The sequence below is a fragment of the Sapajus apella genome, unplaced genomic scaffold (assembly GCF_009761245.1).
Source record: "Sapajus apella isolate SASKATOON/1434 unplaced genomic scaffold, GSC_monkey_1.0 scaffold12, whole genome shotgun sequence".
NCBI classification, from domain to species: Eukaryota; Metazoa; Chordata; class Mammalia; order Primates; family Cebidae; genus Sapajus; species Sapajus apella.
In genome coordinates, this window is record NW_022436952.1 from 31,760,732 (window position 1) to 31,778,305 (window position 17,574).

The following is a 17,574-nucleotide window of genomic DNA, read 5'->3' on the forward strand; positions in this document are numbered from 1 at the left end:
AAAAAAAAAAAAAAAAAAAAGAAAAAAAAAGAAAGGGTGCTCTTCCTCTCCATGAAGAGGGTCCTGGGGAAGCTTCATCTCCAAGGTGCTGCCAGCCCTCCTGGCTCAGGTGCTCATGTTTGGAGAGGGGAGAGTGTGGAGAGTGAGTGTGGGGACTAAGGTCTTGTTCCCCCCAGCTCAGTCTTTGGGGTTGTCAGTGCTGACTGTGGATGTTGGGCTCTCCTCAGCAACATGGAGCTCCTTTTTTTACTTAGATGGAGTCTTCCTCTGTTGCCCAGGTTGGAGTGGAGTGGTGCGATCTTGGCTCACTGCAACCTCTACCTTCTTGGTCCAGGCAATTCTCCTGTCTCAGCCTCCCAAGTAGCTGGGATTACAGGCGCATCTGCCACCACACCCGGCTAATTTTTGTGTTTTTAGTAGAGATGGAGTTTCACCATGTTGGTCAGACTGGTCTCAAACTCCTGACATCAAGTGATCTGCCCACCTTGGCCTCCCAAAGTTCTGGGATTTCAGGTGTGAGCCACTGCACGCAGCCCATAGAGCTTTTATTATATTCTGCATGCAGTTACATTTCTGGCTTGGCTAGTGACCATACCCTGGCTGTGGTCACTGAGGTGGGAAAAGCGCCATGTGGCTCCAGACAGATGCCACCTGAGTGCTGGGCTCCAGCCTGCTGTCTGCCTGCGTGCATTACTCAGGAGCCCTATCAGGGAGCACGTGCCATCCTGGCAGCCTGAGATGGGGACACATGTCTTCAACCCCAGCATCCTGCATCCCAGGCACCTCTGTTTCCAGTCCCAGGGCCAGGACACATCTCACTGCCTCTTAGGGGAATGGCCTGGTATGTGAGATTAAAAAGAAAATGGGGCCAGGAATGGTGGCTTATGCCTGTAATCCCAGCACTTTGGGAGGCCGAGATGGGCAGACCTTGAGGTCAGGAAATTGAGACCATCCTAACATGGTGAAAACCCATCTCTACTAAAATTACAAAAAAATTACCCAGGGGTGGTGGCACACACCTGTAGTCCCAGCTACTTGGGAGGCTGAGGCAGGAGAATTGCTTGAACCCAGGAGGCGGAGGTTGCAGTGAGCCCAGATCACGCCACTGCACTTAAGGCTGAATGACAGTGAGACTCGTCTCAAAAAAAAAAAAAAGAAAAAGAAAATGGATTTCTGCTGCCTGCCAGTCTTCCCACTGCCCTTGTTGAGAGTTATAATGAGGGTAGTATGGGTTAGTGGGAAAGGTGTCTTCATGCATTCACTCCTTTCATCCTCACACGCACCTTCTGTGGAAGGTCCTATTTCCCCCTGTTGTAGGCAGGAAACTCAGACTCAGAGAAGCTATGTGAATTAGCCACAGTTATAACCTCACTGGTTAGAACCCAGATTCATAACTACACCCAGAGAAGCCAGTCCTTGGGCTTGGAATAAGGACTACGTTGCGGAGGAGCCCAGAGTGAAAATTAAGGCAGAGGGGCTGGGCAGTCTCACAACTGTAATCCTGGCACTTTGGGAGGCCAAGGCAGGAGGACTGCTTGAGACCAGGAGCTCCAGGCTGTAGAGAGCTGAGGCTGTAGTGAGCCAAGACTGTGCCACTGCACTAGCTTGGGTGACAGAGGGAGATCCTGTCTTTTAAAAAAACAAGCAGAAGAAAGGCAGCCACTGAGAATATTCAGTGTCCCATAACTGTTCCTCCAGAAATAGTGACAGGATCCCCCACTCCACAGAAAGATCCACAAAGCCCCCAAAGAAAACCTCCATCCGCAGCTGGGCCTAGGGATTCTACGCTGACCTGGTATCTTTCCTACCAGACAGTAAACCTCCAGAGGGCAGGACACACAGTTCCTACATCACTAGCATATTGCCAGGACTTGGTAAGCACTCAACACATCTTTGTGCTGTGGGAATGTAGGGAGTGGGAACCAGCAGGCCTGAGCTCCAGTCCTTGTTTTACCACCATTGCGCTGGGTCGCTTTGGCAAATCACTATCTCTTTCTAGGCCTCAGTTCTTCGAATTCCCTCCAAATTCTAATATTACATGATTTTTAGAAAGATCCAGACTTCAGGGGCACCCCAGAGAGTCTACTTCCTGTGGGACACGCCCTTCCTAGACTCCAATCAGAGGATGACACAGGCTGTGTTTTCTGCCCACCCTGCTGGGTTTCCAGTACCTGCTCCCCACCCCTCCAGCCCCAGCCCTCTGGGTCTCCCGTCAGCACACAGGATGCCTAAGCCAGCGACCCTGTGGTGACCTCGGCACAGCCCCAGCTTGTCAGAAGGCTGCTGGGCCTTTGTTTGGCTTCCAGGCTCCCTGACTTTGGTGTGGAGATCACAGGTCCCAGCACAATAGCCATTGTCTTCTCAATAATGCCCCTTGCCCCAACCACGCCTCCTGCAGCTCCCAGCTTCAGCTCCACAGATCACTGTGGTGGGCAAGTGACCTGGTCCTGCTCAGTGCCAGCCACGTGCCTTTTGCCACAACCCTCAGAACCCTGCTTTGACTTTCCGCAAACGGGCGAAGTTACTCTGCAATCAAACCAATCTTTGCCTAGGGGCTTCTCTGCCTCTTAGGTAACCCAGACTTTCTCCCTGAGTGCTTGAGCCCTTCTCCTCTGTGGGAGTGGGACCTAGAAAAACCGTCACCGCTGGCCCCAGCTCCCAGAGGCCTGGAAGAGGCCATACCATGGGAGGGTACAGCAGGCATGGAACAAATGCTTGTATACCACCCAGCTGGTGGCTCCAAGCCTGTCTTGGTGGCTTTGGTTTCTTCAACACTTGGGTCAGCTCCCAGCCCTCAGGCCTTTCCCATCAGAAGGGCAAGCAGCAGGCGAGGGGGTAACAAGTTTCAGAATCACCCCAGAGTTAGAAACAGCATTTGGCTTTCCTTTCACAAGCCGCTTTCTTGGAGGTGGCAGGATACTGTGTTACACTTTGTCCTCATGGGTACCACACAGACCCCAGTGAGCACCCCAATTTAGGAAGCCAGCTCTGCCAGAAGAATGAAGGACCAAAAGAAATGCTCAATTCCAGCCTGTGCCTAACACAGTGCACAGCATATAGGGGTGCTTTCCCTCAAGGAGGCTGTAGGATTCCATTCTGACAAACCCAAACCCCACAGCAGAGGCATTCTAATCCAGCCAGGGCCCGGCACGCAGAAGCACTCAATCAAGCATGATGGAACAGGTACTCAGTAAGTTTTGCCCAACTCATCACTGCAAAGATTTCAAGTGACTGACACCCCTAACCCTGAAGACACACGGAAGCCAACAAGCAGAGGCCACCAACAGAATGGCCATTCCCAAAGGCCACTGGGCTTCTCCTGAGGCAGCCGGACTGAGCGAGGGGCGGGATACAGCCAGGGATGGAGCAGGTGGCCAGAGTGCCATCCTCCAACACAGTGAGCCATCACCAGCCCTCTGCCAGTGGTTTGGACCTGGCACACCCATAAGACAGCCTCCTTCATGTAGAATGACTGCTGAGTCAGCAGCCACACAGGGAGAAGAAGAGGGAAGAAGACAAATAGGGGAAAGGGCTCCCTGGAGGCTGAGTGAGCCCTCACAGAGCAATGGCTGAACCAGGAGTTGGTGGAAACTGACCAGAGCCACACATTATTTCCAGGAGAATATTCTGGTAGTGAGAGGAGAGCAGCCCTAGGATCATCCCAAAGCATTTACTCCTCTGAAAACCCTTAAACAGGATGAGATCTGTGGGGAGAGGCGGGATGGTCGGGTTGCTGAGGCAGTGAGGCCCAGCCTCTGCTTACCTGACAGCTTGTTCGGAGGAGAGGTGCTAGGCTGGTGGTGGGGGGAGCCGTGGGAGAGCAGAGGGTTCAGGCTGTGCGTCTGGTTGGAGCTATAGGCGTCCATGGCCAGCTTCTGCCGGAACGCCTCCTCCTTCCTGCGGTTTGCAAACCAGTTGTAGACACGGACCTCTGTGACCAAGTTGGAGCCCAGGCCGTGGGCTTTGGAGGGGGACACCCCTCGCTGCAAACATTCTGCCCTGGGGATGGATGGAGGAGAGATGGTGAGTGAAGGTGACGGGGGGACTTGGTGGTGCCTGGTCGCAAACACACTATCATAGCAGTCTTGGTTGGGAGTGTGAAGAGGCTGTGGGCTGGTAGAAGGCTGGGGAGGAGAAGTCTACACAGAGAAAAGGCCAGTCCATGGAGCAATGTGACGAAGACAGCAGGAGGGAGCCTGAACGCAGGGACAGAGCAGGCTATGCTGCCTTGGGAGTCAGGGCCTTAGGCTCTGGTGTGACTCCCGATGAGAGAGAAGAGAGCAAGCCAGGGACAGGCAGTCCAGAGGAAGGTCAGATGGGGCTTCCCGATACCTCCTTATCTAGCCATTCTTCCCACCATGTAAAAGGCAAAGCCCTTCGCTGACTCTGTCTGAGTGCCTTCAAAGCACTTTGAGAGGATTTCTGGCCTTTTGGAGTTTGAACTCCCGGAAAGAGTGCTAGGAAGCAGGATGCCTCATCCCCTCCAAAAGGCAGGCTGGGTGGGGTACAAAGCAGGGCACATTGATATGGCCGGTCTCTAGCTTTGTCAGGGCTGGTCAAACCTCAAACCCAGATGTGAGAGATTCTTAGACACTACTGGGTGCTGCAAGGCATCTCATGAGTCGGGGAATGGAGCACAGCCTGAGGACTCAGTGGCAACACAGGCTCCCTGCTGCCCAGCCTGACCTCCCTGGCTGTATCTACCGCCAAGGCCAGCCCAGCCTAGAGACAGAAAAGGAGCACACAGGCCTTGGCTAGGCCAAAGAGCTGCATTTTTAGAAAGTCAATACTGGAGTCAGGAAGAACAGGGCAGGAATGAAGTAAAAATATTTCCCGGCTTTCTAATAGATTTTTTTTTTTTTTTTTTTTTTAATAGCTGGGCACTAGAGCCTATAATCCCAACTACTTGGGAGGCCAAGGCAGGAGGATCACTTAAGCCCCATTGAAGATCTGCCTGGGCAACATAGCAAGACCACATCTTAAAAATAAATAAATAACACACAGTTTTTTGTTTTTGTTTTTTTTAAAAAATAGAGATAGGGTCTCGTCATGTTGCCCAAGCTGGTCTCAAACTCCTGGGCTCAGGCAATCCTCCTGCCTCGGCCTCCCAAAGTGCTGGGATTGTAAGTGTGAGCCCCCATGCCTGGCTGGTAGTTAACATATTTAAAAAACTCTGTTGAGTCAGTGGGGACAGAATGGACTGAACAGACCTGACCAATTCTTTTTTATTTTATTTTATTTTTTTGACCAATTCTTACTCTCCTGCCAAGTTTCCTTTTGAACCACACTGCATGTCTGATAATTGCTAGAGGCCAGATCTAGAGTCTATGGCTAAGGGACTATATGGAGGTCAAACACAATTTTCACTTCACAGATATCATATTTTATATCAGCATTCTCCAGAGTATCTTCCCTAGAATAATAATTCATGGAGTTGTTTGTATTCTACCAAAGATTCCATAGTTAACAACCAATTCAACAAAGTGAAGTGGGTTTCTTAACTACAGGGCTTCTCAGAGCCTTTAATAAATTAATGTATGGGCTGGGCACAGTGGCTCATGCCTGTAATCCCAGCACTTTGGGAGGCAGAGGAAGGCAGATCATGAGGTCAAGAGATTGAGACCATCCTGACCAATATGTTGAAGCCTCGTCTCTATTAAAAATACAAAACTTAGCTGGGCGTGATGGCATGTGCTTGTAGTCCCAGCTACTTGGGAGGCTGAGGCAGGAGAATTGCTTGAACCCGGGGGGTGGAGGTTGCAGTGAGCTGAGATCGTGCCATTGCACTCCAGCCTGGGTGACAGAGCAAGACTTCATCTCAAAAAAAAAATATCAATATCTATATCTATCTATCTATATAAATGTATGTCATGACTCTCTAAGTGGAAGTATCCATATAATGGTTCTCAGATTTATTGATTAAGGAATTGATATTGGGGGTTCTGCGGGACATACTTTGGGAAGCTCTGATTTAGCCACACTTATCTCGATAACCCGTGTCTCAATATCCCAGGACCGAGGAGATGGATCCTGGGTCCATGTGCTTGCCCACCTGCCCGAATGAGCTTCTGGCGGTATTACCTGTTGCATTCCTCCACTAAGGCCTCTCTCTCTTCCTTGCTGGGGTTCTTTTGCCGATCGTAGGCCTGGTACAAGATTTGCTGGGACGCGGGCCCCCATTTGAACCGGTTGCGGCGCATCTTCTTGCTGGTGGGCTCAGAGCAGGCATCATCGGACTGCCCAGGCCCCTGGCTCTGTTGACTGAACTCTGGAAAGAGAAACAGCAGCTGATCCTGACTGCTTTTGTCTGTCATATTTCCAGAACTCTGGACTGTCTGGTTGAATTCTGAAAAGAGAAAGGAGTAGATTTGATAGGGTCTGTAGTCTTCACTCAGCAGACAGACAGACAGACAACAGACGAAGACACCATTATTCCCCTCAACTAACTAAGTTTTGCAGTCTGCTGTCACTGCAGGTGGAATTGCAGAGACAGAGGCCTCAGCACGGGCCCTTACTGCCCGCCTCAGTTGCTCCAGCAAAGCCACTCTTTTCCTTTCTTTGAAAGAGCTCAAACATAGCCAGCCATTGTTTTAAGAAAATTATTTTTTTTACCGTTTGGCTCACTGGCCCTCAGACATGAAGCAATGCTCTACATCCTGAACTCTTGTATTCTGATGTCAAGTAGGGGAGCTCAATCAAGTCTCATGTCAAGGGGAAAATCGTCCAAAGGTACAATTCACACTTGTACAAAATATTCAGAGGCTGTAGCTAGCACTTCTCACTTCTCCTCCCTCTTCCTGTATCCTAGGTGTCTACATTATAAAGTCAGGTTTTTAGAAAAAAATCACTTTCACGATTTTCACTTCTAAAGTGAAAATTTCAGAATTTCACTTTAGAAGTGAAAAATTGTGTGTCTGGCCTCTATACAGGCCAGGGTAAAACTTTTCCCGAGCCACAGACTCTAGATCCGGCCTCTACCAATTGTCAGACATGCAGTGGTCCAAAAGGAAACTTGGCAGGAGAGTAAGCATTGGTCAGATCTGTTCAGTCCATTCTACCCCCATGGACTCAACAGAGTTCCTCCTATATGTTAACTACCACACAGGCACGGGGGCTCACATTTATAATCCCAGCACTTTGGGATCACGCTTTGAAATAAGTATAACTGGAGCTTTGTATTGGAAAGAAAAGATGTGCTTTAGATTGCAAATAATTTCAAAGACTACAAACACAGGACCGTCTGGGAGTGGTATTTAATTAGCTGGAAACGATGCTCTCTGCCTGTCCAATTCCCTGGGTCCAGGCCTACTGTGACCCTCAGGAGATTTCTGTGGAATGAATGAGAGCCAGCAGCTTGGCCCAGTGGTGGTGCCTTAGCCTACATGGTTTAAATGAGATTTGATATTTACATTACTGAAGAAGAAAGCTTTGCTGTCTTTGTCTTCACATCTGCATGAAGCAGGGCTCATCAGGGGTGATTATTTCCATTTTACAGATGAATAAACATAGAGGCTAAGCACTCTGCTAAGCAAAGACACATAACACATTCATTTCCTAGCTCTAGCTCTGGGTCCCTATGTTCTGGATGTTAATGTCTTTTTTTTTTTTTTTTTGAGATGGAGTCTCGCTGTGTCGCCAGGCTGGAGTGCAGTGGCAAGATCCTCTGCCTCCTGGATTCAAGTGATTCTCCTCCCACGTACAGGGTCTACAGGTGAGTGTCAGCACGCCCAGCTAATTTTTGTATTTTTAGTACAGACAGGGTTTCACCATGTTGGCCAGGATGATCTCTATCTCTTGACCTCGTGATCCACCCTCCTTGGCCTTCCCAAGTGCTGGGATTACAGGTGTGAGTCACTGTCCATGGCTATTTTTTGGTATTTTTAGTAGAGATGGTGTTTCATCATGTTGGCCAGGCTGGATTTGAACTCCTGACCTCAGGTTATCCACCTGCCTTGGCCTCCCAAAGTGCAGGGATTATGGGCGCGAGCCACTGTGCCTGGCCTTGATGTCTTTCTCAGTTCCTGGAATTACTCCCGCAGGTCACAGAGAGTGGAAGGCTACCACATCCCTTTGTGATAAGCTCTGGATGTACCATCATTTACATCCTATCCTCGTTCCTTTGGACAACTGAATCCAAAATCCTCAAGGTTCAAGTCAGACAGTTACTTAACATTTGAATCCCCTCTATAATCCTCCACCAAGTGGTTCTCCAGACTGTATGCCTCCAGCAGCCGGGGACTTATCACCTATCTGAGGCTCATTTCTATTTAGGTCTACCAGGAGGAATGGTTAGGACCCTAGCCAGCCAGGACTTGGGATCCCAGCTGCAGGTGGTGTTGGGCTTTGTTTAACTGGACTGACCTTGTCACTAGGGGGCCTTTGATTTGGGACCATTCACTTTGGAGGATTCTTAGGCCACCTTAGGGCTCTGTTTTCAGTGGCCCAACAATGCCGTTAGAGACCTGAGAGAGTCCCTGCCAAACTTACTAGCAGGAAGTCACTGCTGGTGGGATCACGCGGGACCCCAGCCAAGTTGCTTAATTCCTTCATCACTTAGACTCCCCAGCTGTGGAATGAAACTGAAAGGTTAGGGGCACTAACTTGTCTTTTAGAATATCTACCCCTAGTCAGGATGACGGCAATGTTGGCCCAAATTCCTGATATTCTTTCTTTTTTTCAGACAAGGTCTTGCTCTGTCACCCAGGCTGGAATGTAGTAGTATGATCGTAGCTCACTGCAGCCTTGACCTCCTGGGCTCAAGCCATCCTCTCACCTTAGCCTCCTAAGTAGCTGGGCCTACAGGTGCACTAGCCACCACACCTAATTAAAAAATATATTTTTTGTAGAGATGGGGTCTCACTATGTTGCCCAGGCTGGTCTCAGACTCCCGGCTTTAAGCAGTCTTCCCACCACCTCAGCCTCCCAAAGCACTGGGATTACAGGCGTGAGCCACCACGCACCACCTGATTGTACTTTTCAAAGTGCTTTCGCCCCACTATAGTTTTTGGTCTCACAGCAGTTCTCTAAATGCAGTTACTTGTGGGGAAATTGAAGGGGGAGAAGGGGATGTTCCCTGCTCAGTGAGGCCTGTCACAGTGTCTCCTCTCCTCTCTGTGGGCCTGTATGACACCGGTGGAGTCACCAACGGCAAAGCCAGGGTGGATCGTCCCAAGGGCCATGAGTTTTTTTTCATTTAATGTGAACAGACACAATAACAGTGACATTTATTTAACCATGGCTATGGTGAGGTATTGTGCAAAATCCTCTAAATATATCCCTTCATCTAATTCTTACAACCTCTCCATGTGAGAAGTATGGCCATCTCCATTTTACAGATGAAGAAACTGAGGTTCAGACTGGTTAAGTGACTTGCCCAAAGTCATAAAGACTTGCAGCAGGAGCCTGGACCTGAGCCCAGACTGCAGGCCTTAAGGCTCCTAACCACCAGCCTGTGTGTCACCTCTCACTAAAAACAAAACCCAAACCATGCACCCACACACCCTTCAGATCCGACTTGCGTGGAGGTGACAAAACTGACTCCTGAAGCTTTGTGTCTGGTGGATGTGAGACACTCACAGCTGCTCCATAGCGTGGGGACTGCCTCAGTCTCTCACCTGCCCTTTAAGGAAGCAGCAGCCTGAACAGTGTTCAGAACCCAGTATGTCCCCCAGTCAGCCAGGTGGGCTTGCCTGTGAGTGCTCAGAACTATTCGGGTTCCGCTGACCTCAGGGGCTTTGCTCTAGCCCCTCCCAGTTTTTGAAGAACTAGGCTCCCACATATACTCCCTCTAGCCACCACCGACCATTCTCTACCACCCTTCAGATTAACTGGGGTTGGGGAGGGAGATGTTCATTGCCCATGAAAATTATCTTGGAGAAGTTGGCTTCAGTAGCCACTTTGTAGGCTTGGGGGCCAGCCTGGACAAAGAGATTCTGTGTGTGTAGAGGACCCCATGAATATTACCATTTGTTATTTTCAGTTTTTCAAGGAAATTTGTAATCATCTCTCATTTTCTTTTTTTCCTCAGGAAAAACTGTGGCCCAGGCTGGAATGCAGTGGCGGGATCTAGGCTCACTACAACCTTCGCCTCCTGGATTCAAGCGGTTCTCCTGCCTCAGCCTTCTGAGCAGCTAGGATTACAGGCAGGCACCGCCACGCCCAGCTAATTTTTGTATTTTTAGTAGAGATGGGATTTCACTGTGTTGGCCAGGATGGTCTTGATCTCTTGACCTCGTGATCCACCCTCCTCTACCTCCCAAAGTGCTGGGATTACAGGTGTGGGCCACCGTGCCGGGCCATCATGTATCATTTTGTATTCTCTCCCCTCTCTTCCTCCTTCTCCCCTCTCCATTCACTTGTGTCCCTCTGTTATTTCTCTTACTTCCTAATTCTTATATCATACTTGTATGTCTTATAGTCATCCTTCAAGACATGATTTGAATGTCACCTCTTCTAGGAAGCCTTCCATGATGTCTCCAGGCAATTTAGCAATTCCCCTGCTGTCCCTTGTGTATATCTTTATAATAGCTCTTAGAAAGTGAATGTCATTATTTACTCAAACATCTCCACTTCCTCACTGGATGGCAGGTAAGTCCCTGGAGAAAATAATTTACGTATTCCACAGCTTGGCGTAGTGTTTGGCACATAATAGGTGCTTGTATAATAGTTACAGAATGAAGGAACGTTTTTTGAGCTTTACATCTCATGTAATTTTAAAACAAAATAACAATAACAACAATCTCTTGGAGAGACTGTTGTATTTGTAAAATGTCCCTTCCTAAGCATCTTGAGAAACTTTCTGGACCTCTGTCTTTTTAGAAGTTTCCAGTCTGCCTTTCCTGCCTCCTTCTCCTTTCTGAAGAAATTCTCATTGAACATAGAGAGGCAGCTCAGACTAGAGATGCAGCATAAAGCTTCAATTAGGCAGGGTGCAAGGGTTGTTGGGTCTTCGGAGACAGTGGCTTCTGAGAATTTTTTGAGGCTTTCCAGGAACTACAGAGAGTTGCTTCATGTCAGGAACACAAATTCTTAAAGAGCTAGTCACCAAGGATGGGGGGTGGGGGCAACCCATACTTGGAAAGGTCTCCCGTGGTAAGCAGCAAACAGCCCTCACATTGCTTCTTCTAATCTATTCATGTAATGCTCCCAACAAAACCACAAACACTGCAATATGAAATGAACACTTAAAACCCTTCCTTTCACTGTCCCAGAGACGTTGAGATGATAAATACTGAAACAATCGCTTCAGAGCAATGTGTAACAGAAAACAAGAGTAATTTCAAGTAACAAGAGGGAAAAAGCCCAACCCAGAAAGTGGTGGAAACTGACATCCTGATGAAGACAGAGAAGCCTAGATAAAGCCAGAGGATAGTGTGTGGGGAGAGTCAAAACTGATACAAAATTTTCTTAGGAAAAGGACTGAATCAAAGTAATGAAAGTGTAATGTCAAAGAATACTTTCCTCAAATACAGACAGTATGTCATTCCTACTCTTGTGATTCAAATGCAGTTCACACTTTTCTAGACTTACTTCAAAACCAAAAGCTTTCAGAATTATTGGGTGGAAGAAATCTTGGCACACACGCACAAAAAACTTTGGGATGGGGATGGGAATGTCAAGAATTGATGCGCCAGAGTTCCAAATGCAGACACTTTTCCTGTGCCCTGCCTTAGCCAGAAGTAGCTTCTTCATGAGAAGGGCCACCAGCTGAGGTTCCCACACTATACCAATTTTGGTAAATGTGAGTAAGTACCTTAAATTGCCTCAGGACTCAGTCCCTCTCACTATCCCCTAAGAACAGGGTAAAGTTCTGAATATATCTATCTATATACATGCCTTCTATTGTTTATACTTTTTCCAGAGAGGAGGAAATTAACAGTAATAGTAATCAATATTACTGACTGCAACAAAATGTCTTCTTTGGAAATTGACTGATGGTCACGTACCCAGGGGAGATGCTCAGCTTTCTCTGGGGGAAGATACTACCCTCTGTCAACTACTTGGTTTCAAAGAGAAGGATGTTGGAAGGAGGGTCCAAAAAGTTTAAAGTACATTGCAAACAGTGACGGGCTCCTGAGAGCAACTGGCTGGGTAGCAAGGGACTGTGACCGAAGAACATGACAGAAGGCAGTCCATTGTACAGCAACCACCAATCTACTTGCCAGCTTCCTTATATCTGCCAAGTGCTCACAAGGCCTTGTTGATAAAAGGGAAACTGAGGCAGCCCATGGGGTGAGAGGGCAAAGGTCACTTCAGGTTAAGGCAGAGGCAGAATGAAAACACTTACGTCGGAGAATCTCTCGTTGCTTCCTGACGTACCAAGTGTACAGGGCGGCACGCTTCTGGGTCTTCATAGGGGTGCCCTTGTTGAGATGCTGGGAGAGGTGTGACTGGTTCAGGCCGGTGACATCGACCACCTCCCTCTGGGGGATGTTGTGTTGCTGCATGTAGCCCTTGATCATTTTAGCAGCCCTCCAAGGGTCCTCACTAGACAGATAAGCAGATGGTTAGGGTACTAGTGGGAGACATCAGGGTAGAAATATTCTCTTCCTAGGGGGTGTTACCTATACTCTATGCAAAACTCTGAATTTTCCACCCATCTAAGCCACGACTTTGGCCTAGACATTAGGCCAAAATAGGGCCTAAACAGAAGAGAAGGTGATGAACCCTGTACAGTACACCTCATCCCTTGCTTCCGAGGTTAGCAGGGAAAAGACTTTTCATCTTCAGGAATAAAAAAGCACCATCACCACTCTCTCTTATTAAGCAAGAAGAAAGGCTCTTTCTCTGGTAGATGTCTTTTAAAGAATAAAAGGAAAAAGTAAAATTTTTAATAACAATAAAAAAAAGGCTGTTTTATTTATTTATTTATTTTGAGGCAGAGTTTTGCTCTTGTCACCCTGTCTGGAGTGCAACAGCATGATCTCAGCTCACTGCAACCTCCGCCTCCTGAGTTCAAATGACTTTTCCTGCCTCAGCCTCTCGAGTATCTCCCAGGCACCCATCAACACACCTGGCTAATTTTTGTATTTTTAGTAGAGATGGGGTTTCACCATGTTGGCCAGGCTGGTCTCAAACTCCTAAGGTGATCCACCTGTCTTGGCCTCCCAAAGTGCTGGGATTACAGCGTGAGCCACCGCGCCCGGCCGTTTTATTTTGCTTTCTTTCATTTTCCCGGAATGTGGGAGACTTAAAAGGCAGTAGGCCCTCCGGAAAGTGGGGATGCCATTAGCTTGGGGCTGGACTCACTGATTCTACAATGAAGTGGGATAGCATCAGTTTCTGAATTTGCCCAATTTTAGCTTCAACCTCTCCTACATTATTTTCCTTCCTATAAAACAGAGGTAACATGTGCATGTTCACCTTCTGAGAAGCAAGGAGGGTGTCTCAGCCAAATAGTAAGTAGTTTTCAGAGTTATAGAAAAGTTTTCCAAAGTAAGATGTCATACCTCCTTGGGACTAGAGGATCACACACTGAGGTGAGGCAGGTAAAGTTAAAAAAAAAAAAAATCCACAGCCCCACCTCCCAAATAAAATCTAATGGGCTAATGGGGACAAATAATTTCAATTTCTGATATTAACAATTTCAGATGTCTTGTTTTCCTGTATTATCGGGTTTCTCACAAATGTCAAGCACGGGATAAGAACATGGTTATACTTTTCATTTCTCATAAACACAGGTGTGCAAATTGCTGGTTTTAGCACCTTTGAATTTTATTTGTCTAGATGGTTTCAACTTTGCTAATATCTTTTCTTGCTTATTGAACAGGTACTTTGAAAAGATAATTTAAAAGTAGAAATTAAGAAAAGAGTGTGCTACACAGAAGTACTAAAGAACCAATATGCACACATTTACCATTTATTTAGTGCAGGTACATATTTAACTTACAAAAGCCAGCACCCCATTACTGTATGTTGATGTATGTATTAGCCTGATAGAACATTTTTTTTAAAAAATGAAGAGAAAACTAGTTTCAGGTGAAACAACAACAAAAAACCGGTGTAGAGGCTGAAATAGAGACAGCATTGCAATGTAATAACCAATTTTATTTCCAAATAGTGCCTTTAATATTTCAAATAAAATTAATTTTTTTAATGAATAAAAATCCAGTAATTGAACATACTTTGTAAGCATTTAGGTAGCTGTGATTATTTTAACCAGCCTTTGGTATTAAATTCGTGAGAACACAGGCTTTGATAGAGATGTTTTTGAGAAATGCAAACTTTTTATATTAATTATATATAAGAACGAATTTCTGAAATATTTATAAAGGTACTTTCCAAGTACACAATATAAGGAAGTAGCAACAAGAACAAAAAATGAGAAAATGAGTTACAGTTTAAAACGTGGAGATTCACATTAATTGGAAAACAATGTAATAAACGTTTTAGACATATCCATGTAAACATCACAGATCATTTAAAAGCTTATTTCTGGTGAACATTTCCACAGATATTTTTAGGGTGGAAAAACACTTTCAACCGTTAAGAGCAAGAAGCTTCGAACCTTAGGGGGAAAAATGCATTTTAAAAGTTAATATTGCTTTAGTAAATTCTTCGGCTATTTTTCTTTCGTTTAATACCTGTGTTCATTTTGTGTGCCTAAGAACCTAGAAAAATAGGGTACTGTCCTAAGTGGGAATGGTTCTGTGGAAATAGTAAATTAACTCAACAATCGTGAAGGGGGAAAAAAAAAGCCCAGGAAAACCTTATAAATGATGTTGAAACCTTTAAGCCCGACTTAAAAGAGAGTGGGGAGTAAGATGGCGCAGTTATACCTTTACAGCTCTCAGACCCCAGAATTCACCTGTGTTCACTGGGAAGAGTCGGGAGAGCTGGTTATTTTTTGCTTGAAAACACAGCTCAGGCTCAGGAGTTCCTAACAGGGAGAAAGGCACGGGTTCCGAGGAGCTCCAGCGGCCATTGTGTCCCGAGCGCAGGTGTCAAACGCCGGCCGCGGCGCCCGAAGGGTCCGTGCAGCTCGCTCCTTCTCAAACAATGACCTTGCTTCCCTGGAGCAGAGAAGGCTGGACCCCTGTGCAGTCCGCGGCGCGTTCGTTAAGGAGCCCCAACTTCGGCTTCTCAGAACGCAGCCCACTTTCCAGACGCCCCCGGTGCGCCCGCCTCGAGGCCGCGAGCAAAGCCAGATCCCGCCCGGAGCCCAGGACCGGGAAGCGCGCAGCCCCGACCGTCCTTCCCCGCCTTTCTCTTCCAGGAGGTTTACGAGAACTCCGGGAACTCCAAAACGCGACTTCGCTTTCTCTTTGCTGTTCGTCTTAAGGGAACACGGTGGGCAAAATAAGGGAGTGCGTGTACTCGGCGCTCGGGAGCCCACTGGGCCTTGACCTGAGAACCGCTAGCGATTTCTTAAAAAATTACTTTAAAGTCCGGCGGTCCCGGGAGCGGGGGAGGAAAGGCTGCACCCGCTCGGGACGGGAGAAAAAAGCCTCCGGGTCGGTCCCGCGTCTCCAACTCGGCGAGGGTCTCCGGCTCCCCAGCCCGCCTCCTTGCCCTGCTGGAGCCCGGAGCTTTGGGGAGGGAAGAGGGGGGCTAGAGTGTGAGGACCCTGGGCCCGGCCTGAGGATGTCGGTGACCCCGGGGCTCCGTGGACGGCTCAGGCTCTCAAAGAGCCCGGGTCAGGCGCCGCGGCGGCAGTAAAGCGGGGCTGCACGGGGCGCCGGGCTGGGTGCAAGCTGGGAGCGGCCAGCAGCCCCGCGCCCGGGTTTTGATTTCCTTCCCGCTCTAAGCCGCGTTTACAACTTCACCAATGAATAACCCGCCTCTCTTTTCAACTTAATCACGACTCTTTGTGTATCTTTCTGTTGATGATTTATAGAAATAAATTAATAACACCCCAACTCCACGTGCTGCAGTTTATGTTACGTCTCAGCTGCGTCCAGCCCTGCGCGGGGCCCGGTGCGGAGGTGCGCCCTAGGTACTTCCAGCGCCGCCCGAGAAAGCGGGCGCCGGCAGCAGGGCGGGAGGGCCTAGGCCCTGTGGCCCCCAGTGGCTGGCGGTGGGAGCCTATATCGTCCGCCAGGCCCGGAGCGACCTCCCGGCCGCCTTGGCGCCCCAGCCACTCCTAGGGGCCACTCACTCGACCCCTCTTAGCCTCCGCGACTCACACCTTCCCGCGTCGCGGAGCTCTCTGGCAGGAGTTCTCTCCCGGTCGGGGAGAAATCGCCTCCGGGCGGGAGAGCGGCAAGGGAGAAACCTCAAACCTATAAATTATAGCAAAGTATGTTTTGGGGGAAAAAATCTACAAGTTCCCCTGATTGTTTTGGCTAGAGGGCAAAACGCCAGACCCTTGGATCGCAAATTCAAATGCAAGGTCAGATCCCACCCCGAACTGCAGCTGCAGACGTGCGGCCGAGACTCAGGCTCGAAATCGCGGCGCTTCAGTGTCCGAGGCCACACGACGGGCTCTGTCCTAAAGCGGAGTGGCCCGGGAGCGACGTGCGTTCTCAGGGAACCGCTCGGCTCCTTAGATAATTAGTAACCAGCTGTCAAAGCCTAGGGCGGTCGGGGAGGACCCACAAACGATCCCGGCCCCAGGGATAGATCACCAGCCGGCCTGACCTCCCGGGGAGAGGCTGGGGGTGGGCAGCGAGGTCCGGAAACGCCCTCCTTTCTCAGACGGAGACCAAATCCTCTGCGAACTGAGGTCTGAGACGCGTTCGCCCCCGCACCACCCCGCTTGCTTTCTTCTGCCCCGCGCGGGTCCACCCCGACCCTACAGGCAACATTCCCTTTGCAAATCTAAACCCGCGTTGGGGATCCCGGGCAATTCTGGGCCTTGCATGGGCGCTGCTAACAAGTGTGCACACCAGAAACTCGCCTCCCAGATCCCGGCCCCGGATGCCGCCTGTCTCTCGGCAAAGAACTGCAAGTCACCATGCAGGTCAATGCGTCCGAGGCCGACTTGCGGCTTTCTAGACCCGGGGCAGCGCGCAGGGAAGTGCGCGGCCTGGGGCTGGTAGCGGCGCGAGCCTCCGCTCCCGGGAAGTCACAGAGTTTTCACTGCACCCACTCGCACCTTCAGCCACTCGGGCAAACCTCCCGCAGCTCCAGTTCTCCCTGGGCGAGCCCCAGCCCCGCGGGGAAAGCCCTTGGGTCCCCGACTCTGGCCTGGGCCTGGGGAGAAGAAGCCGGGTGGGCCGCAGGGTGGTCCGGCTCAGGGGTTGGGAAGGGTCCAGCTGTTGGGAGAGAAGCAGAGCGCCCCCCGGGGGACTTCTCTGGTGGGAAACGGGCTTGGCCAGTGTGGTCCGGCGCAGTGTCACTCAGGCCCGGGGCCGGGGCTCCAGGGAGTTTGGGAGGATCCTCGGCACCTAGCTCTGCGCCTACCTGAGCATCCGGTCCACCTCCGCCCGCTGCTCCGCCGCCTCCTCGGTGTTAAGCGCCTGCAGCTCCTTGAGGATGGGAGGGGTGTCATAGTCGTCGCCGTCCTCGGAGCCCTCGTCGCCGGACAAGCGGCCCTTGGCGTGGCCGTTGGTGAGCGTATGGAAGACCGGCTTGGTGTCGGGCTCGGCCCCGCTGCCAGGGGACAGGGGCAGCGTCTCCAGCTTCACCCCGAAG

The 17,574-nt window shown here is 49.4% G+C and overlaps 1 protein-coding gene across 5 annotated transcripts in view; it reads right to left on the reverse strand.

Annotated features, from left to right (window-relative positions):
* Window positions 1-17,574, reverse strand: part of HNF1B (HNF1 homeobox B) — a 62,475-nt gene extending 44,901 nt beyond the window's left edge. For 2 of the 5 annotated variants that reach the window (XM_032280824.1, XM_032280822.1), the window contains exons 1-4: window positions 17,344-17,574; window positions 12,287-12,486; window positions 6,082-6,268; window positions 3,764-3,999 (exon numbers count right to left, since the gene is read on the reverse strand). In XM_032280824.1, coding sequence (XP_032136715.1) covers window positions 3,764-3,999; window positions 6,082-6,268; window positions 12,287-12,486; window positions 17,344-17,351 — 631 coding nt within the window. In that variant the 5' untranslated portion in view covers window positions 17,352-17,574. The other 3 variants (XM_032280823.1, XM_032280820.1, XM_032280821.1) reach the window with 2 other exon arrangements.